Genomic DNA, 27727 nt, shown 5'->3' with positions numbered 1-27727 from the left:
GTCGTAGGGCAGTAATTTCCACCTTTGATAGGCCGTTAAACGAAAGAACATGACGTATGTTCAGAAAATAGTAACCACCAAAACCTCTGTTATATGGGAAATGCAGAAATGTTTGTTAATGCATTTTAGGTAGCATATATTGTTCTGAAGATGACAGTAAAGTCAACACTATCGCAGTTCTACTGGTGGAATTTGCTACAGGATAGAACATGTGTTACATACCCAACCGAGGATTTCACTAAGTGTATCGAACTTGACAGAAACTGCGCGAAGTACAGTGCGTACAACCACGAAAAAAATCCCACTGAATTTTTTTTAAAAAGTTGGATATTTTAGTAAGAACTTTTAGAATAACTGGAAAATGTATAATCGTAAAAGAAGTCGCTGACCACTTTCTTGCCGGCCGAAGTGGCCGAGCGGTTCTAGGCGCTACAGTCTGGAACCGCGCGACCGCTACTGTCGCAGGTTCGAATCCTGCCTCGGGCATTGATGTGTGTGATGTCCTTAGTTTAGTTAGGTTTAAGTAGTTCTAAGTTCTAGGGGACTGATGACCTCAGAAGTTAAGTCCCATAGTGCTCAGAGCCATTTGAACCATTTTGAACCACTTTCTTTAGCGACGCTATGTCTGTTGTAAAAACAGATCCCATTAATAAGAAACGCGTTTCACACTTTCTTTGTATGGTAGTATCGTGATTCCAAATAGGATATACAGTTATATCGTTAAAGGTTTGTAACACTTTGTTTTACACGAACAAGTTTGAGGCATTTTCCAGAAGCTTCCTATAGTGTGAAGCATTAATTCCAGAATGTAAATACAAATTTTCCAGTCCTATAAATATTTTGCTGTTTTATTCGCAAGAGATGCGATAATGGTAGCACTGAATATATTACTTCAGTGTGCGTTCGCATTGTAACAGCATCTTCTAGGCGAGTTAAGAGTTTTGTCAAATTCACTATCACATTTTTGTTCGGAAAGGAAACAAATCCATTTGTCTAGGCCAGTTAGCCTGCTGCTGCTGCTGCTGCTGCTGCTGCTGAGTTCGGCACCGGTTGGCTTCGCCGTCGCCTCGGTTACAGAGAGCAATTTTCTGCTCCCCTCTGCAGGCCATCAATCATTCTATCACTCACGCTAGTAGACGAGCAGGCATGCGATTCGCAGCCTCTGGTGTTACCAATTCAGCAATGCCGGCTTCTCACTCTGCTCTTACATTGCCTTATATAAGACGTTGCCTTCACTGGAGTTACGAACAATGACGATCCTCGATTTTCTCTTTAAAATATCTTTTATGCGTACAGATTAAAAAAAAAAAATCGTCTCAAACCCCTCATCTTCCCACTCACCCCTAGTTGAAATACATCCCCAACATTAACAAAAGTAATTGAAAGTTAATTGAATTTAATCGAATTCAGTCTGGCGATGCTGAGGGAATTATATTAGGAAATGAGACACTAAAAGTAATAAATAAGTTTTGCTATTTGGGAAGCAAAATAACAGATGATAGCTGAAAGAGAGATGGTACAATGTGCAGCCTAGCTATAGCACGAAAAGTGTTTCTGTTAAGATCTGATATCAAAAAGTGGCCCTAAGCACTATGGGACTTAACATCTGAGGTCATCAGTTCCTTACACTTAGAACTACTTAAACCTAAGGACATCACACACATCCATGCCCGAGGCAGGATGCGAACCTGCGACCGCAGCAGCAGCACGGTTCCGGACTGAAGCGCCTAGAACTGGTCGGTCACAGGGGTCGACATCAATTTAAGTGTTAAAAATTCTTTCCTGAAGGTGTTTATCTGTAGTGTAAAATTTATTTATCATCAATTTAAGTGTTAAAAATTCTTTCCTGAAGGTGTTTATCTGTAGTGTAAAATTGGATGGCGGTCGAACGTTAGAAAAAAATAAATAGCTTTTTGAAATACGGTGACATAGAAGAACGTAATGGAAGGACGTGGGTGATAAAAAATGCAAAGAGAGACCAAGACTTGAAAACGGTAAGCATGTTGAAATGGATGTAGCAGTTACGCAGAGATGGAGACGCCTGCGCAGCATGGGGAGCTGCATGAAACCCCAATTTCGGACTGTATACTTCTACTGTTAATACTATTTGCATGAGCTACAAATATAAATGGTCTGATGGATAACGTCGGAAGCTCTGCGAGGCTCTTTGCGGATGATTCTGTAGCATACAGGAAAGTTGCAACGCCAGAGAACTGTTGATCTTTGCAGAAAGAGTTGTAGAGGATCGGCGCTTCATGTAGGAACTGTCAGTCGGCGCTACATGTAAATAATTGTAACGTTTTAAGGATGATAAAGCGGAAAGACCAATGTTAACCAAATAGTCATTACTGCACAAATCAGAAAAGCGGCAAAAGGGGAATTTTAAGTTAGCGTTTCTCTTACGGCATTAATGTGTTAGAGGTTGTAGACGACACGCGTAAGTTATTTGTGATACCCCAATCTGTATGAGAAAGTTCCTCAGATCTAAAATTGACAGGGAGTTAAATTAAGACTGCGGAGTTGAGGCAGTTTTCCCGCTTGCTATTCACAGCTTTAGTTTTATGATGATAAACTTTGGGTTAGCAGGTGTGGTTTTCAGATTTACACATACTCAAACATTTGGACTGCAAACTCAGCAGTTATGTCTGATACGCATAAAATTTATTCAATCTGGCTCACCTCTGACATTTCTCGCAGCGGTATTGATCCAGGCGCTGGCGCTAGTCGTATGCGGCAGCCTCTCTTCAGATGCGGGCTGCTTTACGTATTAGCAGCCGCTTCACAGTAGGCTGCTGGGATCAGAAGCAGACGTGAAAACTGCTGTATAAGGAAGTGTGCACCTGCATTAGAACACACACACACACACACACACACACACACACACACACACACACAAAATAGCTTTGTCTCAAGACAGGTTTGCCTTTGTAGTCATGCGGTCATTACTTTAAATGCCACTGTCGACTGGAATCTTAAAACGAAATAAGCACTCCGCAGTATTTTCACTTACACCGCACAAAAGGGATTTTAATTTTTATTTCGAAAGAACGAGGACAAAACGCCACAAGCTGGGGTATTAAGTTCTATTCACGTACAAAGCTATCAGGAAAACGATTGTACATGAGGCATGTTACCGTGCAGAAATCGCAAAACATTGGTTATCTGTGGTCTAGCACAATGCTTCTCGTGCAGTTAGTTCTAAAACTGAAACCGTTCACCGTTCACGAGTGACGCACACATGTGGATATCTTGAGCTTGTGACACTGCCGCGCCGTGAAGATGTTACCGACAATGCTATACTCCATTCACCGAAACAAGAGACGTACTGTAAACACGGCAAGGCGCGTGACCACAGCGGTGCCGTCGAGGGGTGTACAAGGCAGGGCGTCAGATATTAAAAAATTAAAGTCAGGTTTTTTTATAATTTGGCGCCTGAACTTGATAAAGTGATCCGAGAACTACCTTCCGACACCATTTTTTACATTACATTAAAATTAATTGTCACTGAAAAAGAGAAATATTTAAGATTTCAGGAAAAGTTGTTTTTTCGCGTTACTCTATATTTATCACGCCATATCTCCTAAACGGTGTGTCGCTTAGCAAAATAATTTTATAATTGCCTTCAGTACTATATGTTGATGACGTCTGCAAATTTTCTGCCCAATAGAGTCAGTAATAGTGAAGTAATAAATTAAAATCTCACGTCTGATGCAGAACTTTTACCAAATCATCATCCGAAATATAGTAAGCGACAAACTTTTCCCCTTTGAATTTTTTTGTGGGGGTGTAAGCGAGAAAAGTTTCATAAAGGTTCGAATTTAATTTTGTAGTTTGTTCGAATGCGATGGGTGCAACCGTTTGTCCTTTATGAGCGATGCATCGTGCGGTTCGCAGGCGCGGCGCTCAGTCAATGTGGCCGTCTCAGTTGCAGGTGTGAGCTCGTCAGTGGGTGTTGAACAGCGGCGATTTCAGGATATCTTAAGTTCTTCTGCAAAGACGCTTGAAAGACTAGTTGTTGATTATTAGAGTAAGTATATCTGTTTGTAGTCACGCTGAGCATTCACTGTTTATGTGTGAATCCAATAGCATGGTTTCTTATTTTATATATTCACTTATTTCATTAGCATCACATACAGCTGTCCTCATTATGTCATCCACGGATTCAGCGAGCGAGGTCGACGTGTCAGTTCTGAGTCTACCAAAGAAGCGAGCAAAGAAGAAATCATTAAGTCCTTCTGAGAAGCACATGGTGCTTAATGTGTATAAAACGGAACTGTTACATCCAGAGCAGTCGATGAGTGACATTGTTTCGGAAACAGCTGCAGCTACAGATGTTGGACATTCTTCAATGTATCGTGTGATGAGTGAGTACAAGGCCACACACTCTTTGAAGTCTCCCAAGAAAGGAAAATTACGAATGAAACTTTCTGAAAGTGTTGATGACTTCGATAGAAATGCGATACGAAGGAAAGTACACGATTTTTTTTATTTTTCGTAAGGAATTGCCAACAATTGACAAAGTGCTTAGAGTCGTGAACGAAGATGCAGATCTGGGCAATTTTTGGAGAACTAAATTTTATAAGTTATTGAGAGAAATGAATTTCAAATATGTCCGGCGTGGGCGCGATAGCATGCTTGACAGGGATGATATGATTTTATGGAGGCGGCGTTATCTTCGAACCATTTAACGGTTGAGAGATGAAGGCAGACCCACTTACTATTTGGACGAGACGTGGGTGAACGCAGGACATACCCGAAGTTACGTCTGGGTAGATGACACTATAAATTCCTCAAAACAAGCGTTTCTGTCCGCATTATCCACCGGAAGCAAGGGCTCATTAGGTATAGGGAATTGTCTGATTATCGCACACATTGGCAGCAAAGCAGGGTTCGTTGAAGTATGTGTGTGGACTTTCGAATCCAAGAAAAGTGGAGATTATCATGAGGAGATGTGCGCCGAAACCTTCGAGAAGTGGTTTCAAGATGTTCTTCCTCGGCTTCAGGTAAAATGCGGTTATTGTTCTTGATAACGCGTCGTACCATTCTCGGAGAAAAGAAAAAGTTCCCAGTGCGAATTCCAATAATCACGAAATATCAGAGTGGCTAAAATAAAAAAACATCGATTTCGAAGACGGTATGTTGAAGAAAGAACTTTTAGATATAGTTAAAAATCACAGAACAGCGCACAACGAATACGCAATAGATGAAATGGCGACGAATGCAGGGAAAACTGTTCTCAGAATTCCTCCGTACCACCTGTGAATTAAATGCCATCGAGTTAGTGTGGACAGAATCAAAGGCTATGTTGCAGCGAAAAACAAAACATGCAAAATGCCGGAAGTTAAAGTACTGCTGGAAGAAGCAGTAAGAACAGTGACTGCACAGGATTGGAGCAAGTGCGTCCTCCATGTCGTAGAAAAAGTGGAAACTCAAATGTGGAAATTAGACTGCATTATAGAGGAGAGAGAGGAGCGGTTTGTTATAAACCTCAATGAAAACAGTTCGACAGAGTGAACCTTGTTTCGTCCTTTATCATTATTATTACTGGTATTTTTATTAAAATTAACAATTAATTGTGTTTGAATGGTGCGTTTTGTTAGCAACCTGAATGACAACAAAACTGCTTCGTCATAATGAACTCCGTTTAACATTATTTTAACATTATTGTTAAATTTATTTCGTACATTGTTGCTCAGGTTTCTCACAGTCCGCTGTGACAGCTCGGCAGCCAGCCGAACGCCGCCAGCTGCAAAGCGTGCGCCAAGGATTTTCCACACCCCTACGTATCACGTGAACACCGAATGCTTTCTCTGGAAGCGAGCGTAGTCACTCACGTGACACTGTTTATGTTTCGTCCCAGCTCTCGGTGAATAGACTGTACATTACTCCTTAGCCGTTTTTCCAGTGCGCTAATTATTGCATGTTCCTTCAGTAGCGTATTATGATACGGACAACAAAGGATTTAACTGACAACAGTTAATTACGGACTATAAATTGTGTTGCTTGTTATTGGAATAGTTCATTCTCCAAAACGCAACTGAGCTGCATTATGATTTAGAAAAGTCCAGTAAGCCACAACACACAATGAATTTCTTCACACTGAAAGTTAAGGTATACTCCACATACGGAGCGAATAACTAAATTGAAGATACTCCCGGATCGGTGCGATTTCATCCCAGTTACATTCAAACACACACATCTAAAGAGGGTTCATCTCAAGAACGCTGTCCACAACTTATGCTGATGCAGATATTACTCCCATCACGCGTCCAACACGACGACGATAATTTGTAAATCATTGTCAGAAGGCAAAGATTTTTCGCTCTTGGACACAGCCAGAGCTATTGCTGCATGACTTATTAGTACTTAGAATTCCATGACTTGTTAGTACTCAGTACGCTGCCAAACTAAGAAAATAATAGTAAATAGTGCCACGTATGACTTTTCTAATCTCAAGCTGATTATCGGGAAAATTTCAAAGCTTAAATTTCTACAAAACGGCGTACTTTCGTTCTCACAGTTATCGGGGTCTATACTGTTCGTCCAGGTCCACGTAATACATACAGAAAAATTATAAGTTAGGGTGCTTTCTTCTCATTTAGTCCTGCGTAAATACCACAAATGTTCGGTTCAAATAGGAGTTGAAGGTGGCTAAATGAGCATGCAAAACGTGCTACGATTGAATTTGACACATCTTGAACATCAAAGTAGTTTCACTCTTCAGCTAGATCGTTATTAGTGTTGATCTCATTTCTTCCCCAACATTGGTTTTGGCATTCTTCAAAGAATATCGATTGTAAGTGAAGATTAATGAGTGGAGTTCGAAACTTTTCAGTTATGTCGAAACACGCAGCTCATAGATGCTACGAACGCTTGTGCTGCATTAAGTAATTGTGTCGCAGTTGTTTTCACCGCCGGTTCGAAATTTTTTTCCCTACTCAAAGACATATAGTTTGGACCCCTCCCTCGGACATTAGTTGCCTTTCCTTGTGGTCTAGGTAAGAAGCTTAAAAATAGAGCTGAATCTAGTGATAGTGTGAGCGTGGGTTAGGGTTGTTTGTTCTTTTAAAATAAGTGCTAGGTAGCGGCTCGTTCGCAGACCATGTTTACTGGGACCCTGTCAGTTTCCTTTACTAATTATGGTACCCTCTGTAAACAAATTTTGCAGCCCTAGCTTGGCCCCTGCCCTGTTTGTATTATTCCGTCATTACTGTGCGAGTGTGTTACCTAGTCTCACAAGAGCTGTACAAAAGTGGTGCGCTGTTTTGTTTTGCAGATCGTGCGAGATGCGCAGAAACTGGCCCTGCGCATGAACCACCGTGGCGCGTGCGCCTGTGACAACGACACGGGAGACGGGGCAGGGGTGCTCACCGCCATCCCTCACGCCTTCTACCGCGCCCAGCTCAAGTAAGTACTCCATGCTCAGTACGAGAGACCGGGTAAATACTGGCAATTGCTTAATACAGCCAAGGCAACTCGACACACACAACAGTTTCCATCGACAAAGGGAAGGAAGTTAAAACATTTGTGACAAATGTGACAACGAAAATTTAGAACAAATGACACGACATAAGTAACGCTCCAAAACAGCCTCAGGATAATAATTTATAGTCAATTGTAAAGGTGCACGGTTCATATTTTACGACAATGCCTCTCCGTAATAGTATTGCCGTCAGCATTGCTGCAATAGATGGAATTATTTCACGCGATACTGTTAATGGGTCAGGCCGTTGGCGGTAGTACCCGAGTTATGACCGAGGCTTTGACGGTGTCCACAAGAGTGGAGAGTATTTCGTATGGCCAGGCCATATCTACCTCTGTCCTTCTCAGTCAAAGCCTCCTTCTGAGTCTCGCCCTTATATTCTCCATCTCTCAGCAACAGTGCTATCGTGCCAGGTTACTTTATTTGAGCGGTAAAACGATATTATTTCGCTGCAGTTCGAAAGTAGACTCTTTTTTGTTGCAAATATGACGTATTAAAGTGATGAGTCGCTAGTATTCACTTCTGTCAACACCTGCTTGCTTTGGAACTGTAATTATCTTATTCTGAAAGTATGAAGGTATTACCTCAGTCTTATATAAATTGCACAACATGTACAGTCTTCAGTATTGGTATTGATCGTACCAATATTTCAGACTATTTGCTTTTACTATATATTCAAAATAGTGTTTCGACATTCTGGTAAAAGTCCGGAAAAGATTCATATCTAACATCAGTTCACGAGTTAAATTTTCAGAAGCAGTACACCAACTTGAAAAAGATTGCAACCACAAAGTCCAATTTCTCCTGCTCTTGGTAAATTTTCTTCATGTGGAATGCAGGAGCAGGAGAGCGGCATTGCTTGCTGGGCCATATTGTTAGCAATATGTTTCAATAGCTCCTGTAAGCGGATCTTAAGAAAATATTTTGACAACGGTCTGTACTTAGGAAAAGTGGCAACTTGCACCGTGGTTTGGATTCCACGCTAAACAGTAGGTGCTCCTGTAACTGACTGGGGAAATCTGTTCAAATGGCAAAGGAAGGCAAGAGCACATCACCTCGAATAGGTTCACACCTAGTTGCATGATGAGTTTCAAACCAGTGCGACTGAAAACAGTTTTATCTCTTCTTGTATAAAACTTTATCTTTTCTATTATAAAACTTTTTTACGTGTAATATATTGAAGTTGATGATAATTGTAACTTCAGTGAGAATGATCCAAGCTAAACGAAACTCGCACTAGAGAAAACTAGATCATCAGTAACTGATTAAGATCGCAGAGACATGCGGTGTACAGGTAGAGCCAATGCTGTCTTCACTTATGTGACTGGAGAGATCAGTTTTACGCAAAGTTCAGTCTGTGAAACCCTGTCAGACCTAGTGTAAACGTGATATCCGATGTTGGTGTGCTCTTTAGATGCCAGAGGACACAGTATCAACGCGAGAGCTCGAACGGAAAGGTATACGTGGCCTCCAGGAAATTGCTTTATGGTAGCGTGACATTTCGACGCGTACAGGGTACGTTGCTCCGACAGGGACCGATGGATAGAAGAGGGTTTTAAGCAACTACAGCGAATCTTGAATCACGCACTGTGAGCGCAGTAATTAGTGACTGTATTTCTTCCCTTTGATCATAGCAGTCACTATTGTTGATTTATCTTTAGTGCACTGGAAGGGTTTTGGACCTTTCTTTGGTATCAGTAGTACGCCGTGTGATATGGGTTGGTCCGGTGGCAAGCATGCTATGAGATAGGCTTTCATTGTCCAGAAACCACTAATGACTGGGACTGCAATGGCCCCGTTAACGCCGTCTTTTACGAGCTGAGCGGCAAAATATACTGTTTTCGGACTAGTATCCCTTCACTCTGCCCTCCGTATACAGGCTAGTGCAAATCCTGCGATCTGTCCGCAACGGTGCTTAAACGTGCAGGCTTCCAAACACAAAGCGTTAATGGATAATGACAGAAGAAGAAGAAATGAATTAAAATTTGTGGCACGTCCGGGACTTGAACCCTGGTCTCGTGCTTACTACGCAGATATGCTAACCATTAGTAGTATGACTAACACAACTGCATGGACTATCCTACTCCTGTGCCCTCCCTAACACAAACTACAATTCATCCCTTCAGCCCATTTCCCCCCTTCTTTAATTAACGGTGGTGTAATGGTTAGGACATCTACCTAGGAAGCATTGCTTCGGTTTCTATCCTTATCAAAGATAAAGTTGAGACTCATACGTCTAAAGGAAAATGCATTCCTATCAGATTAATAGATCGCCTAGACAAAGTATTATGGTTTGTTAGGACTATTGGAGCAGATATGTGAAATTTATTCCTTCTTACTATGGAAATTCTGGATGGCTATCAATATGCTGGAGAGGTTGTAAAATCAGAGGTAGTGTCCCTCTTTCAAGCAAACCCAGCACCCATATTTCGGACACATGTGGCGAGGAAAGTGCGGGCCACCTTCGAAGTAGTGGCGCACACATACCTTGTGAAAGCAGATAACTGAGCTGCATACTCTCTCCTCCCCAACCCACCTCCCCGCCACCTCATCAATTTGTTGTCATGAGTCAGAGATAATTTACAAGTCTATGCGCTAAGATCATTCGTGCACTGTCGTGCATCTAGTCTGTGGTATAAAGACATTGGAGACACACATCCTATTTCTTGGTTTTGCAATTTTCGCGAGTATTAGTGTGTGTTAGGAAGAGTGCCTTTTTCTCCTGGCTCACTGACCCGTTTACTAACAGGCTTTTTGGCGAGTAGCTGAGTTGCTGTGCGGTACAAGCGCGCCCGGAATCTCGTGCATGTAACGAGAGAGCGTGCCCATTTCGATGCAAATGAAGCTCCTCGGTTCGTTTAGAGGACGTAACGACAGAGGGAAATGGTTATTGCGTCCATCAGTCCACTGGGTTGTGTCATAAGCTGATGCTGTAGCGGCGAGCGATGCAAAAGTAGCGCTCGTCATGACCAGATACTGGACAATTCAGATAGCAACTGGGTGAGCTTTTCTCCTGCGCCACTACCGTATTTTAATCATCAGTCTTGGACTGGCTTGGTGGTCAGTTTCTTACTACTTCTTCTCTATGTACATGTTACCTCTAGCATCCTCAATAATTTGTTTTACACATTACCTACTTTTTATCAATGCGACTTTACCTCTGTATTCTTCCTTTCCGTTCAGAGTTAACCATCTCGAATCTTCTACCGGTTCCTCCTTTTGTTTAGATTTTCTAGTACGCACCACAGCCTTTCATTCCACTGTGTACTTACCGTTAATGAAATCGGTTGTTTCGTTGAGACAGTTGATAATCTTGTCTTGCCCTTACATGCTGCTCAGGATATAAAATGAAGGAATTTTAGAGTCACGCGTATTGAATTGAAAAGAATTGAAAAGATTGAGTATCAAAAAATCCTTTCTACACTACAATAAACTTATTTCTCAACAACTTCCTTCACCACAATACATTTCATCCGACATCCAAGCCTTGCAGGAAATTTGATGTTTTGAGCTCCGCAGAACGGTGAATCTGGCCATAATGTTTTTAAATTTGGGAGTAGAAAATAAACGCTAGTGATTTGTTCTGGAGAATGCAAATATTTTAGTAGTTGCAAAAATGGTTCTGAGGTGTTTTTAAGCATGTCAACAATAGCCGTTTACCTTTTTCCTCGCACATGATAGCAAACCGTACTATTAAAAAGAAAAACTGTTGCCATGGCTTGTCCTGTATATGTCTCTGTTAAGGCATGATGAAATTTTCTGGTTAATACTACTCGTGCGTTGTAAATTTTGTCTCAAGTGTAATTATTGTTATCAATGTGATTGGCGATAGTGTGTAGAGTGTAGAGTCTGACTGTTGGTGTTGACAACTATTAAAGAAAGGAAAAGGTGCAATCCATTGCTGACACCTAGTATATTACTGCAAAAAGTATCCAAAAGTACACAGAATATTACTCTCAAAAAGCTCCCAGAAGTTCACTGGGAGTCAATTATCACGTATGTCTTTGCTTTCACCCCATGTGCTGCTGTGGAGAAGTTTTTCAGACGAGTTGCTTTCAGATTTGAAGTTGCAGGTGAAGATTTTATTACATGTGATACGCTGCTTCAAAGAAATTTGGTGTGTTACTGACACTGCTAGGAAACGGTCCCACGCTTTCTGTTCTGATCGTCATATCCAAATGTTTGTGCAATAAATATACGAGGGTGAGTCACATTACAACATTAAAATTTTTAAAAAATATTCTTTATTGTGCAGAAGTGGTACAAAGCTGTATCACATTTCAACATAATCTCCCCCACGCTCAATGCAAGTCCTCCAGCGCTTACAAAGTGCATAAATTCCTATAGAAAAAAATTCTTTTGGTAGTCCGCGCAACCACTCATGCACCGCGTGGCGTACCTCTTCATCAGAGCGGAACTTCTTTCCTCCCATTGCGTCTTTGAGTGGTCCAGACATACGGAAATCACTTGGGGGCAAGGTCTGTGAGTATGAGTATGATGGTTGAGGAAGACACTAAAAATGCAGGTCTGTGATTGTTGCAACTGTTGTACGGGCAGTGTGGGGCTTTGCATTGTCATGTCGCAAAAGGTCACCTGCTGACAGCAGTCCACGTCGCTTTGATTTGATTGCAGGTCGCAGATGTATTTAGGAGATCTGTGTATGATGCACTGGTGACAGTGGTCCCACTAGGCATGTAATGTTCCAAAATGACGCCATTTTCGTCCCAAAAGTGTGTCAGCATAACCTTCCCTGCTATTGGTTCTGTTCGAAACGTCTTTCGTTTTGGTGATGAGGATTGGCACAATTCCTTGCTCGCTCTCTTCGTTTCCGGTTGGTGGAAGTGAACCCAGGTTTCGTCCCCAGTAACGATTCTTGCAAGGAAGGCATCACCTTCGCGTTCAAAGCGCCGAAGTAGTTCTTCACAAACATAAACAGGTTCTCTCATTTCAGGAGTCAGCAGCCGTCGCACCCATCTTGCAGACACTTTTTGAAACTGGAGCACATCATGCACAATGTGGTGTGCTGACCCATGACTAATCTGTAAATGTCATTCAGTGTCACTCGGCGTCGGCGATTTTCCTTCACTATGGCTTCAACTACTGTAATGTTCTGTGGAGTCACAACTCGTTGTGCCTGACCTGGACGAGGAGCATCTTCCACTGAAGTCACACATTTGCGAACGTCCTACCTACCCATGCTGCTGTGACAAACATGCATCACCGTACTGAACCTTCATTCGTTGATGAATTTAAATAGGTTTCACACTTTCACTACAAACCGAATAACAGAAAGCTGTTCTTCCCTGGTGCAAGTCGCAAGTGGAGCGGCCATCTTTATACTGATACTGCGACGGTATGTGTGCATCTGCACTATGCTGCCACCTACAGTCCATTCTGCACGCTTTTTGTAGCACACTTACCAACTTACAGGAAAACGGCGCGAAATTTCGATTTGTTATTACAAATTTAAGGTTTTCATTTGACTCACCCTCGTATATTCACACTAAAGTTTGCAATCGTCCAGCATACCTTTGATTCTGTTGAGCATATACACAGTAGTGATCAGTTCTGGACTTACCGACCATTAAGCATCACGTAATAGTTGCCTGACTACTCAGATTTTTCTGGAAGTTCCAGCCAGTTATCTAATTCAACCTCTGCTCACTATGAAAATAAAAAGCATTCATCATAAATGAAAAGGATTTTTGAAGACTACGCCGCCATTCGACTGTATATTACTGTATTTTTGTTCTGTACAGTCTAGATTTCGACTTTTACGCCGTTATCGATTACAGTGCTAAATATTCTAAGATAATTTACACGTCATATCTGGTAAATGATATGACGTGTTAATGGTCGATGTACATTTAGCACTGTACTCGATAATGAAGTAAATGCCGAAAACTACATTGTACGGAAGAAAAACACGTAATATACAGTCAAATGGCGGTGTATTCTCCCAAAAACTTCTGTATGACCGTGTCTCAGCACCGTCGACAACTTTGGAAAGGAGTAATAAATGTGTTAATGTTCATAACTTGGAAAAAACAGCACCCAAAAAAGTAAAATTTCTTTAACTGAGCAGGAATCGAAGTACAGAAAGGATTATGTATCGTATCTGTTCCCAGAACGACCATTGAGAATACTGTACCAATAAAGCGGAGAATACTTTACCAATAAAGCGAAACGCGTCTGACGTAATACTTTTTATCTTACACTCTCATATAACAAATATAACTACTTTAAGCCATACATATAGTATCTTCAGACTTTCCTCGTCATAAGCAGCATTTCGCTTGAATGCTTTGTTCGCCAAATCGCCTGTGCGGAATGGAATGTGAAGATGACCAACGAATGTCTAAAACAAAAGGTCATGTACAATACGACAATCACTCTTCTCAACAGTCATAATTTTGTGTTTTGTTCTGAAAATAGTACTGATCATAACAGCTGCTACGAAAGATGATCGTACAAACATATTTCTGTTGCTCTGATTTTCTTGAGGAGTTCCCTTTGTTCATTTATTTGGTTAATGTTCCCCAGATTTGTTATTTTTGGGTTCAGGTCGTTCTAGTGATACTTCTGTTATTTCTAGCTACCCTGTTTCCACATTGTCGAGATATCAGTTCAGAGATTTCCAATTCAGCGCTTGGCGAGATGTTCTTGGGTTCGCTCGTTATGTGACTTCTCTAGTCTAGGTTCTCACGCCCATGTTTCCCTACCCTGTATCTAATTACCAAAGCACATTCATTTTCATCAGGATCGGTCTTTCTGTACGACAAAGTTATGGATGTTGAGTGTGGGAATTTGCGGTGATTGTTGGCCGCTAGTATGTACTGTTAACGGCTTTGTTTTGTTTGTATTTCTTATAAATCTATGCTGTTTTAGTGCAGCTGGCAGTACTTTCAGCATTCTATTCCTATTCTATCGTGGATGTTCTACTAAAGTAGTATAAGCACTTAGTGCTCAATTTACTGTTGTTGCTGCCAGAGAGTAGAATGAAACACGAAAATGGTCTGAACAGTTCTTGTAAGTATCACGTAGCGCTGGACGCACAGACTTTGAGACGCGCGAACAAACGGCTGTGTCCACAGACTAGGCATTCTCTCGACAGTAGGCGGAGTATGTTGTGGGGATGGGTTTATTTCGGACCGCACGTGTCGGTTTTTTTGACTCTGCCGCTTGCGCTGATTACTCAAGGCTCCTAACGTCGAAGCCCAGCTCTCTTCAAGAAACGTTGTTCGCACACATTTCCTTATAATACCCTTGTTCCTTTGCCAGATGTTTAACTGAGTGTCTTCGGACGGGGTGATGTAGGAGCAGTATGCTGTATTCCATGATGTTCCGTTCATCTCTCAATTCGCCTCAATTTTAATTTCCCAGGAATCCCCGAAATTCAAATTTTACAGAGACTATGGGAAAGAACTTGCTCTCCTTATACATGCAGTTTATTGTAGCTGAGGGACTAACGAAGAGTACCTTGTGACTGGAGAAAGGCACAAGTCATATCCGTTTTCAAGGTTGATTCTAGGGCAGACGCACATAATTATAGTACTATGTAGCTGACATCAATCTGTTGTAAAATTATGGAGCATGTTTTATGCTCAAGAACTGTAACTTTTTGGAGAACGAAAATCACCTCTGTAAAAAATTGACATGGATTCCGCAAACAGCGATCTTGCGACACACAGCTCGCTCTGTTTCTCTGAGATCCACAGCGCTGTAGACAACTGCACACAGGTTTTCCTTGAATCCAGGAATGCATTTGACACCGACCCGCACTGCCATATAGTGAAAAAATACGGCCGGCCAGTGTGGCCGTGCGGTTCTAGGCGCTTCAGTCTGGAACCGCGCGACCGCTGCGGTCGCAGGTTCTAATCCTGCCTCGGTCATGGATGTTGGTGATGTCCTTAGGTTAGTTAGGTTTAAGTAGCTCTAAGTTTTAGGGGACTGATGACCTCGGATATTAAGTCCCATAGTGCTCAGAGCCATTAAAAAAAAAAAAAACAAAAAAAAACGGGCTTATCGAGTATTTGGGCCAGATATACGAATGAATTGAAGGCTTTTTTTTCCAGAGAGAACCCTAAATATTGTTCTTAACGGAACAAAAATCGACAGATGTAAAGATAATTTGCGTAGCACTCCAGCGAAGCGTGACAGGAGTGTTCACAGTGCTTATTATGATCTAGCAGGAAACGTCGGACGCTCTTTAAGACTGTTCGCGGATTGTGCGATTGTCTTTAATGAAGTGGCAACATCAGAAGATAGTAACGATTTGTTGACTGACTTTTAGAGATTGATGAATGGTGCAGGCTCTGGCAGTTAACCCTGAACGTAAATAAATGTAACACATCGGGCATACGTAGGAAAAGAAAGCCACTACTGCACAACTGCACTATTGATGATAAATTGCTGTAAACATTATCTATCGCAAAATATTTCGGAGTAACGACCTAGAGCGACCTTATATAGAATGACCACATAAAGCGTATGCCAAATGAGATTCATGGGGGGAATCTTAAGGAAATGTATTTCATCGACGATGGAAGTGGCTTAAAGGCTCTTGTTCGACCGATTTTTGAGTATTGTTCATCAATATGGGATGCTTACCAGATAGGATGAGAGAGAGAGAGAGAGAGAGAGAGAGAGAGAGAGAGAGAGAGAGAGAGAGGAGAGGAGGAGAAGAAGAAGAAGAAGATGATCCAATGAAGAGCGGAGCGTTTTGCACGGGATCGTTCAGTCGGCGCGAGAGCGTTACCGAGTTGCTCACCAGTTCCGTTGGCAGACGTTACAAGAGAGGCGTTGTGCATAACGATGATGATTACTTTGTGGGGCGCTCAACTGCGCGGTCATCAGCGCCCGTACAAAGTCCCAATTTTTACACAGTCCATTTTCTTTTCACAGTCCAATCTAGTCACCCTCACAAATGATCATGATGATATGATGACAAAACAAACACCCAGTCCCCGGGCAGAGAAAAATCCCTAATCCGGTCGGGAATCGAACCCGGGACTTTGTGATCCAGAGGCACCAAAGCTCTCCCCTAGACCACGAGCTGCGGACATGTTTGTGCATTACGGAGAGGTTTACTATTCAAATTCTGAGAGAGCGCTTTCCGGGAAGATTCGGACTACTCATTACTTTCTCTCACATACGTCTCGCGTAATAACTACGACGAGGAAATTCGGGAAATTAGAGCCAATACAGAAGCTTATCGACGATCATCCTTGCCACTCGCCGTTCGCGAGGGGAACAGGGTAGGGGAGGATACGTTAGTGCTACCAGAAGTAACCTCCGCCACTCACCGTTAGGTGGCTTGCAGTGTATGAATGTAGGTGAAGATGTAGAATTATTAAGGAAGCAAGATGTTTGCAAGAAGGCTATGTCTGTATTACACTGTCGAATTTCTGTGACAGATCTTTTATACAAACTAGTACTACGCTCTTTTAAATATAAAAGCTGTAATAATTTTAAAGTTCCCCAGTATACCGTCAAAAATTTTATAAAAGATTCTTGACATAGATCTTTTACAGTATTACGGACCTGAGGGTGACATTGGACAAACGTTACCCTTAGGTCCGTCAGAACAACCTATCTGTCTTGTACGCGTTTATTACACAGACCATTTTAACAAACAGTGTAGGTTTTGATGTGTTATTTGGCCGCAGCTCGTGGTCGTGCGGTAGCGTTCTCGCTTCCCACGCCCGGGTTCCCGGGTTCGATTCCCGGCGGGGTCAGGGATTTTCTCTGCCTCGTGATGACTGGGTGTTGTGTGCTGTCCTTAGGTTAGTTAGGTTTAACTAGTTCTAAGTTCTAGGGGACTGATGACCATGGATGTTAAGTCCCTTAGAGCTCAGAGCCATTTGAGCTTTTGAGCTTTGATGGGTTATTTGCATTACATGAGAACCATCAGGACGTAATTTAATTTAGATTTTTGTTGTTGTTGTTGTTCTGTACTGTGGAAGAGTGACAAACAGCCGCATAGCTTCCGTTTGTTTATACTTTATCAGTGCTCTTATTGTTTTAGAACATACTTTGCGGCAGGAAGTGATGTAGACGTACACATCACCTGTTCCCGCATGTCCAGAGCTCCAGGAATAGATACGGCGTTAACAACGCGGATCTGGTACTTGCAAATTAAGTCATACTTTCCATTTAGCGATAGCATTGGAACGGTAATTGCCTGCCCGACGTAAAGACTCGACGTCCTTCAGAACTAAGGTGACTGACGTTAGTACCCTCGGCGGCGTTGAGACTCGGGGCAAACAAATTTCACGCCGATACTCTGAAAACTTGCCGCAGTGTTCTTGGTATGGACGGCTCTGGAGAGCGAAGTTAGGGACAGAACGATGTCCTGTGACAGTTTTTCTCAAACGAGTTAACTTAAATTTGCAAAGTTGTGTAATTCTCTTTTGTCGAAGTTTGTTGGAAGCAGTTGTTTGATAAGGCATTAACCTCTTTCCGACCACCGCTTAATTTAAGACGTCACGACGAGTATTATCTCTGCGAAGAGATTAACTTGGCTAAAAAAAAAAAAGAAAAAGAAAAGGGTGCGTCTCTTAGCACAAATTTAAGTTACTCGATTATACTCCATGCTGCTTTGAGAGACTTAGACCTCTCAGATTATGTACATCGTCTGTAGTAATGCGTCTTCTTGAACTCCGTCCCCGAACTGTCACTGATAAGGGCCATTTCTGTGGAGGTGTTAAAGAAAAGTCCCGTGGATGAATAATCTCTCTGTGAAACGAGATACAGTCAAATCGGTATTGCTGTAAAGTTACCTCTTATTGTTAGCCGCCAGTGACAACTACCTAAGGTCATGAACAACGGACGAGAGAGACTTGCCAGTTGGTTTCGTGCGGTAACAGGCGTTACGAACAAAAGCACTGATTGTCAAAGTATATTATTAACTGAATGAAGTAGTACGTAGATCTCTATACAGCCAGTTTCGTTATCGTAAGTATTTCAACTGTCGGATTACTTCCCATTGAAAATGAGAGAGGGCGGTGCTACAGAAATTGTACATAGCAATCCATTTGCTTTGTCTCCAAGATGTCGTGGAACGTCTTTCTTTTTATAGCGAAAGCATGTTCGACGCATAAGCGTTCCAATTACCAAATTCAGTAAATACGTAAAATTTAATAAGTGGCAACAAATGAAAATTAGCCCCAGGCGTACGTTAAAAACTGGGGTTTCCTGCTGTATAGCTGGCAGTTGCCTTAACCATTTGATATTCGAACACGCCTCCAGACCCTTTACCAAATTATTTGTAGTCACTGCTGTTTTCACCTATTATTTCTAGTCACCGGAATTCTTGCATACTTCTAATCGAAAGAATCTTATAGTCAGTTAGATCTGTGTTCTATGAATTAGTATAAAGTGCAATGCAGAGGGTATATTACGACCATCCTGTTCCATCAAGACTATGCGACGAAAAGGAGGATAGTTTGTAAAAGTAAAAGTCTGTTCGTAGTGTTACTAGTCCACATCCATGTTCATGTTCTGGACGGCAGCTATATTAATGGGCCTGAAAGTGCTTATATACGTCATCTCGCACTTCAAATCTCGACAATATACGTTGTGTGTTTTCTTTGGACACAGACTTGTTCTACTCTCACATGGTACTTGAGGTTGAGAACTGTTAATGTCAACTTTAATCAGCCTCCTCAAGCTTGCATTCAATACTGCTCTATTCTGTTTTTCCGGCTGTGTTATTGTACGTTAACAGTGATAGGCAGCAGGATCAGTGGGAAAGTTGTTGGGTCACTCTGCGCTGTGTGTTGTATGTTCTGGTGATTGCAGATTACAAGCGTTTCCACTGTTGTGCAGGTATTTTCAAAGAAACTAAGGTGACTGGAGTAACGAAGCTAGTAAATCTTAGTTTCGTTATTAGTCGGTAACGAGCATGCGGAGACCACGAGCCATTAATACCAAAATAGTAAGATGATGATGATGGAAAAATCTCCGAAATTTTGTCGTTAGAGTTCGGGTTCACTCTATATACTTAGAGGTTCAAAGACATTACCTCATCGTTTAATATATTAGATAGTTTGAAAATAGCATTTCGAGAATTTAGCGAGATTTTCACTAATTCTTTGCAGCTGACCGAACGCTGTAGAGTTGAGTCGCCGTCTATTGATTTATCCCATCCGATTCCATGTCGTCGTTATTACATTCCACTGTGGACTAAAGAATGCAGGCGCGCACCCCAGGGTATTGCAGACAGAGAAAATGCGCTCAGTCTACTGGGTCGTCCCTCTTAGAGGACACATACCAGCTGTCTCCGTCGGACGCCGGCGCTTTTTCACCCGCTGGGTGGGCGTGTCGCAGAATAACTCGCCCAGCATCGCGTGGGTGTTGTGGCCAGCTATCGACCCTGGCTTGGGCACGTCCGCCCACGGATTAGATACGGCGGCTTACCACAATCCCACGTCACGCCGCCGCTAAGTGGATTGCCGAATTTGTTTGCCCGCGGCGGGCGCGCGTCATGATCGCTCGCTCCGGCAATCCCCTCTTATCTCGATAGCGGCTTTTTTGCCAATCACTTCCCGGCACTGCCCCCTGCTGCCAGGAGCTCGTGCGACCTATACGTATACACGGTGAATTTCAAGTCGCCACCGGTTTTTGATACAACCGTGAAAGATTTGATGACGTCCTTTGCACAGTCGATATTTTGGAAAGGCGTTAAGCCGTCCTCTCACGGGATATGAGAACGCAGGTGGACGACGATCTCGTGATGTCACATGAAATAAAGAATCTACCATGTGAGATTGTTGCCTCTTGGGGAGGGACATGGCCAGTGAGGTGTAATATCAGTTTACGTCACAAGCAGAACATCGCAGCCGCCATATTGTATGGCGTAAAACATCGTATTTGTTAGGTTTTGCCGGCCGGTGTGGCCGTGCGGTTCTGGGCGCTACCATCTGGAGCCGAGAACGCTAGCGTCGCAGGTTCGAAACCTGCCTCGGGCATGGATGTGTGTGATGTCCTTAGGTTAGTTAGGTTTAATTAGTTCTAAGTTCTAGGCGACTGATGACCTCAGAAGTTAAGTCGCATAGTGCTCAGAACCATTTTTTGTTAGGTTTTCTTTCTTGTAGAGTACGTGGTATGAATATAAGCTGTTTCCAAGCATCAGCAAATTGAGGATTTCTCGAAAACTCATCGTTTTAGCTACGATTTGTCATAATAAAGTGGCAGGAAACTCAGCGTCTTTATGTAAAGACTTCGTATAGTTGTTTCTAGTGTTGTAACTTCTGTGCTACAGAAGTATACCGTTTCAATGCTACCGCGAAATGATCATCTATCAAAAGCTCGACTTTTTGGTACAGTTTTCATATTAAATATCAAATAATGACATTTGTAGCGACAGCCTTCAGAGAATAGTCAGTGTATGCTATATACGGGAATCTGGTTGTTATGTCGAAGATGTAGCGCAATAGATAACGTCGTGAACTGTTGAGTTGCGAGATGAAAGGCAACAGGTTCGCATTCACCATCTTCCAAATTTTTAACCTCACGTTTTTTTAAAAGATTCTTGGTCTTTCTTACTCATTTAAAAGAAGTATTATATCAAAAGTATATGTTATTTACTTATTATAAGTAATGTATTTGCCGCAATTCATGCTGCATAGGCCAACGACTGGAATGTTTCTCCTGTGGCCAGAAACATTAACGTGACTACCAGTCTATGTCTGAAGATAAACACAATTTACACGCCGGAAGGTTTTGCTATTATGAAACTTCCTGTAAAATATATGTACCCACATCCGGATTTATGGACTGGCTCATGTCTGTATCTTTTCGGTGAATACAGTATCTTATTCTGCAATGGGAGGGGCTTCGAAGAAATCTCCTCTTACGAAACAAATCTCGTTCTTAAAATGTGTTGAAGTACATTGTTCGCCGTTGGCGAAGAGCAAGATGGCATAATGTTCTGGATCATAAACAAAGTGCAAAAGTTTTGTTTTTCTCTGTATAGAATCAGCTACATGCGTTCAACGAACTTGCAGACGACATGATGTACGCTGAGAAAAATCGGCAACAGAATAGGCACAGAAAATTTGCCACAAACAGCGACAATAATTCTTCCAAACATGCCATAACATACAATAAATAACATTTAAAGAACACACTGATGATGGTGATGTTTGTCGCCGAAACTACGAGGTTTGGGGAATACATAAGTAAACAAATAACACGGTGGTTTGCGTCAAGGCGAACACACAATTCCGTTATTGTTTTTTTTTTTAGGAAACACATTCTATCTACATATAACATGTATAGCAGCGACTGCGAAAACCGGCATCGTCGTATCTGACATATTGGAATGATAGGATGGGCGTTGCGCCTTACGTTTTTCTAACTGAATTCAGCATTTATTTCCAAGGGTAAGTCTGGAACATTTTAAAATTACTTGAACGGGTTTTGCGACGTGAACCTATACCTGAGAAATGAATGAGCGGTAATAGTATTTGGCGGAAATCGAAGTCAATTTCATCAGCCCGACGTGCAAAAGTAATGCATTTTAGTGATAACCTTCCACAATAACAGAATACTAAGGAAATATTCGGGACCAACGGGAGATAGATCAGGTCAAAGAACATCTCCATAAAACTGCGTTACCGGTGTAAAAACTGAACCGTTCGAAGTATGAACTCTTGCCACATTCTTCAGATTTAATGATTGCGATTTCCACGTATTCCGGCTAAGGATACTTGTTGCTGGAAGACATTTTGATTCCATAAACATGTTAAAACGTCAGTCTTAGATCGATATTTTGTAGATTTTCGGAAATTGCACTTCAGGATGCGATCTACTCGCTATAAACGCGTTGGATGTGGTGCATTGACCTAAAAGGGACTACGGTGATAAGTATGTGCGTTTTTACCGAGAATAGTCTTTTCTGACTTGCTGGGAATTTTCCCATTTGTCCTAGTAGTACTAGCAGCTTAGCAACCGTCAGTATTTGGTTGAAGCTAATGGGTTACCACACAAAGTTGGACTAACGAGGTGTGTATCACTTTGAAACACTGCCCTCCACACGTCGACTATCCGACATTAATCAGCGCGCCGCGCTTCCAATTACTGCGACCCACCCCGTACAGGGAGACGCGCTCGTTACCTCAGAGACTTGTCGTGCTGAACCGTGTTTTGGATTAATGTACTCATTTTCTCTTGTCGGTTTACTCTGCCACCTTCAAAATCGTCGCCGCAGAAAAAGATGCAGTAGCAGATCGGCCGACTGCTCTTACTGCTGATCTGTGTGTCTCGCTGTGTTGTCTCTCACAATGTCGCCTGGGTTTCCTCCGCCAGTCGATCATGACGAAACCCCTGTCCATTTAAAAACAGTTTTAAGCGACACAACAACATTACCCGTGAGCCGAGCCGATAAGGCGAGGTGGTGTAGGTCGGTGGTTTCCTATGAATAATAGTTAAAAATACAGCACATGGTGGGGGAAATACTGTGATTTGAAATCGCAAGTATATTATTGTTGTTGTTGTTGTTAGTGGTGGTGGTGGTGGTGGTGACTTTCACATGGACTTTCGCTACACGAACGCAAAGCAACATGTTGCTTTCGCGAAAATGCACGTTGAGGATCTTATTTACGGAAAGCCAACATTAAGTAACAGCTTTTATGGTTATGGAATCTCGCCAATTCCATCAAAAAATAGAAATAGTTTCGGTTCCCTCCAGTGATATTCCCTCTTTATTTGCAAAGTTTAAAGCACACTCTTTGACGCAGCCATATGGCTCCTATCCTCCTTTTCCCCCTCCCCACTATTTTCTTTCTTAAACTGCTGCGACGAAAAGAGATGCCTCATACATCTGGCTTACCATTTAATGTCAAAGCTTGCCACACACACACATTTAAAACTGTAAAATATATATATATATATATATATATAATCTCAAACACACACACACACACACACACACACACACACACACACACACACACACACACACACACACACACACAGAGAGAGAGAGAGAGAGAGAGAGAGAGAGAGAGAGAGAGAGAGAGTGTTCGGCTTTTTTCTGGTGTATTTTAACTTTTTAGGTCTATCCTGAATTGTGATGGTGGTTTGCTCGTTGATATTCGTCGAATTTTAGCGTAATTTGCATGTTCGCAATATTATGCGTACCGTTGTTCTTCATGTAGCGTGAAATTTTGTTAAGTATTGGTCAATTAGTGAAAATGTTAAAGCAGCGAGAAAAGGATGATTCAGTCGAAATATTTTGTGAGCTTTGATATACGTTCGTTAGAAATCTCACTTGGCGCAATGACTTTTCTTTACATATGTGATTGAATGGGGTCGACCTTTAGCAAAACAATTTTGTTTTTTATTCCATACATGCTTCACTGCAGTTGCAACATCTTCCGTGGGCTTTTATTTTATAGCTGACTTCTAAGACATCTATGGAAGTGAAGGGAAGTAGTATTAGTTGTAAAATTTTCTATTAGAATAACATGTCGCATTTAAGTTCGTTGACTGTGAATTGCTCTTTTATAAAATTCCCTGGGTGTTAAAGCCGTGACGTGTCCAAGTTCAAACGCGAGCTTTTTTTAAAAAAAATATTAGACGTGTTTTTCGTCGGAGCTGACTGACTGCCAAGAGAGGTATGAGAGCGTGTGTATATCAGGACGACTTGCTACTGATGATGTGCCGTCTCCGGGACGGGATTTGCATGCGCGAATGAGGATAATGGACAGTGAAGAAATTGCAAATCCTCCCCTCCTTCCTTATGCCCTAAGGTCGTGATTACGGAGCGGAAGGAGAATGGAGACGTCCCGTACCGCCACCACACCCGTTACAGACCGCGTTTTTAATTTTGGATCCTCGTGAACGCTTTTTGTGGCGTCCGTCCCGGGCTGCAGTGAGGTTAAATTCAGTGGTGCACATCTGAATTTCTACCGCGTCTTTTATTGCTCTAATGAAAGACGAAGCATGAAATAGTGTTATTTTCAAAGGAAATCATCTTTCACAAAGCCATGTTCCCTAATACCCAATGTCTCGAAGGTTCTATATTTGGTATTACGTTTATGTCCAGTACAGCACTTGGATTATTTGCCCTATAGAATTATCTTAAATCTTTCATTCGTTATGTTTATCGACTCATGTTTTAAGTTAATCACGAAACAAGAATTTAGAGATGTGACACGCGCTTATTGCTCACTCAAGCAGATTTTTTTTTTCTTGCACTGTGTATTGATGTACTATGTTACCTTAGAAGCTTAAATTAATTTTACAGTTCACTGACTTCCATTTCAAGATTAGTTAAAACTAATATTTTTTTGTAATGGATAGAGGCGCAAATCATGAAATTATCCGTAGGTATTGGTGATGAATAATATGGGAGAAGCTTCAAAGGCTCGTGTGTTCAAATGCCAGTGGAACATTTAGGCCCCACTTTCTATTTCTACCGAGAGCAAAACTAACATAGAAGCTAAATCTTATAAGACGTTATCATTAAGAAAAAGCAACAAGGCACGTAATTAAATTAGCTGGAAACAATTCCGAGGTGTAGGGGTGAAGCGGTATCTCGTTGTGCAGTTTCCGATGCTGGGCGATGATCTCAGCAGTGCCAATATTTAAGATTTAATGCACTGCTATCCGCTGCGCATATATTGCACTATCAGTACTTTTCAAATATTACTGCAGAAATGTTGTCGGACCAACGTTAGCGAGAGATCGTTAGTAAATTGCATGGGAGGCCAAGCAATGTTTAAACATTTGTGCTTGCAGACAAGCTACGAAACGTATGAAATAAGAAACACGTTAATGGCGGGTTGTAAATTAGGAGTGCTGTCACAAGTCGGGTAAAGAATTTTGTTGCTGGCATAAGTACGGAACACAGCATGCAGTAGCATCGAAAAGGGGTAATCTTATTTTTTTCCTCGCTGTAGCAGCCGCATTCAGTGCTAATAATTACGGCAATATTTCTTTTTGCCACATAAATCGTAGGAATACATAAGTAAGACAATAACTTTATTTGCGCCAGAAACGAGGATAATGGAATGTAGTCGAATTAAGTCGGATGCTGCTGAGGGAATTAGATTAGGAAATGAGACACTTAAAGTAGTAAATGAGTTTTGCTATTTGGGGAGCAAAATAACTGATGATGGTCGAAGTAGAGAGGATATAAAATGTAGACTGGCAATGGCAAGGAAAGCGTCTCTGAAGAAGAGAAATTTGTTAACATCGAGTATGGATTTAAGTGCCAGGAAGTAGTTTCTGAAAGTATTCGTATGGAGTGTAGCCATGTATGGAAGTGAAGCATGGACGATAAATAGTTTAGACAAGAAGAGAATAGAAGCTTTCGAAATGTGGTGCTACAGAAGAATGCTGAAGATTAGATGGGTAGACCACATAACTAATGAGGAGGTATTGAATAGAATTGGGGAGAAGAGGATTTTGTGGCACAACTTGACTAGAAGAAGGGATCGGTTGGTAGGACATGTTCTGAGGCATCACCAATTCAGTACTGGAGGGCTGGGTGGAGGGTAAAAATCAGAGGGAGACCAAGAGATCAATACACTAAGCAGATTCAGAAGGATGTAGGCTGCAGTAGGTACTGGGAGATGAAGCTTGCACAGGATAGAGTAGCGTGGAGAGCTGCATCAAACCAGTCTCAGGACTGCAGACAACTGCTACTTTACCAGCTGGTATTCACGTAATATCAGGATTGCCTGTCGTATATTTGATCAGTTGGGGTCATTATGGTTTCCAGTTAATGGGAATGTGAAAAGATAAATATTCAAAGATGAGAAACGCGAGTTTTCGCATCTTTGTGTAATAGGCGCAGAGCGTCACAGAAATTCCGTACCAAGTCCAGCGGGAACCACTAGAAGAAAGGCATTGTGACTCATGGAGAGCCGTAGTAACAAATTTCAGTGTGGCGACGTTGAATGCGAATAGAAAAAGGAGCAGAACTTGCTGCAACACACATTTCGCGCTCCGTCCGCGAGTGGTACCCCATGTAGGCTCTAGTAAGCACTAAACGCCTGCTATGGCTATCGGAATGTAGCTGTAGACGTAGATAGAGCTGGTGGTTCGGTGGATTCGGCGTCTGCCGAGCGGAACGTCGCCAACTATGCCGCCAAGGCCGGTGCCGTTTATCTTAATGGCTGGCGAAAGCGGCGCAGAAATAGACGCGGCCCGCTGCCGACGCTCTGCTCTAGTCCAGTGGCCCCTGGACAAGGACACGACTAACCCACGGCTTGCGCTGGCGTCGGGAAATGGCTGCAGAGATTTTGCGACTGATGCGCCGGTGTCCTGATCTGTTTTCCGCACATGCCTACGTGGATCTCGTTAGGCACTGTAAAGTGAAACATTTATTCTGAGGGCGTGCTTATATAACATCAGTATCGGCACTCGGTAATAACAGGAAGAAAGAACTAGCCCACTAGTACCCGATGGCAAGATAAATGGCAAATACCTAGGAGTAATACTAGTCCCAGAGAACAGCGCGCAACTACAAGGCTCCACTGGGTTATGTTTTGTGCCTTAACTGTCAACCATCCTCTATGCCGATCCGCAGCAAGCGCTCATGGATTCCATCTTACCACCTTTGATCTTCCTAATGGACTTCTTCCGCAGGGAGTAAAACCCATGCTTTTCAGCGGTCATTATTGTTTATCCATTTGAGCGATATGTTCTGCCCGTACTAGCCGCTTGCTTCTCATACAGTGTTTGGTCTAGTGTAGATTTCATCCAGCTCGAAATTATGCCGGATCCTCCATTCTTCAGTTATCCAGACCATCAATCCTTCTTTAAGTCTTCGGTAGAAAACGAGAAGATTATTTAAGTATTTTTTTCCGGTCGCTGGAAGTTTCACAGCCATACAGCCCTACTGGTTGGATCATGGTTTTGTACAGCTGAAGTCTCAAATACCTGGAGAGACTTCGCAGTTTAAAAAAGTATGAATGAAGTATAATCGATTTGCGGCTTGGATCCTCACTTTGATTTCTGTCTCACACGATGCGTCCTCTGTAAAAATTACCCACTGATATTTAAAATTGTTAACTCGTTTGTATGATCGCGTTCCGACTACCAGAGGCCGAAGTGGCTCTCTTGAATGACATGAGTCCTGCTTATCACCAGATCCGTCTTCTATTTATGTGCAAGGAGATTCTGTCCTCTGCCGCTCATCCGAATCACAGCGGAAAAACTGCTATTTCTGTCGCAACCATCTCAGTTTTACACCACCCTCATTACTTGGATAGTGTTCCTTTTTATCGG

At 42.2% G+C, this 27727-nt stretch overlaps 1 protein-coding gene across 1 annotated transcript in view; it reads left to right on the top strand.

Moving 5' to 3' along the window:
* The window catches only part of LOC126101173 (uncharacterized), a 378608-nt gene that overhangs the window by 144465 nt on the left and 206416 nt on the right, over positions 1 to 27727 (top strand). The window contains exon 3 of the mRNA XM_049911872.1: positions 7277 to 7407. Within this exon, the coding sequence (XP_049767829.1) occupies positions 7277 to 7407 (131 nt within the window). The remainder of the gene's footprint in view (positions 1 to 7276; positions 7408 to 27727) is intronic.

The sequence above is a fragment of the Schistocerca cancellata genome, chromosome 9, assembly GCF_023864275.1.
Source record: "Schistocerca cancellata isolate TAMUIC-IGC-003103 chromosome 9, iqSchCanc2.1, whole genome shotgun sequence".
In the NCBI taxonomy this organism is placed as follows: Eukaryota; Metazoa; Arthropoda; class Insecta; order Orthoptera; family Acrididae; genus Schistocerca; species Schistocerca cancellata.
Note: the sequence above shows the minus strand (reverse complement) of the source record. Positions and strands in the feature narration are given on the sequence as shown.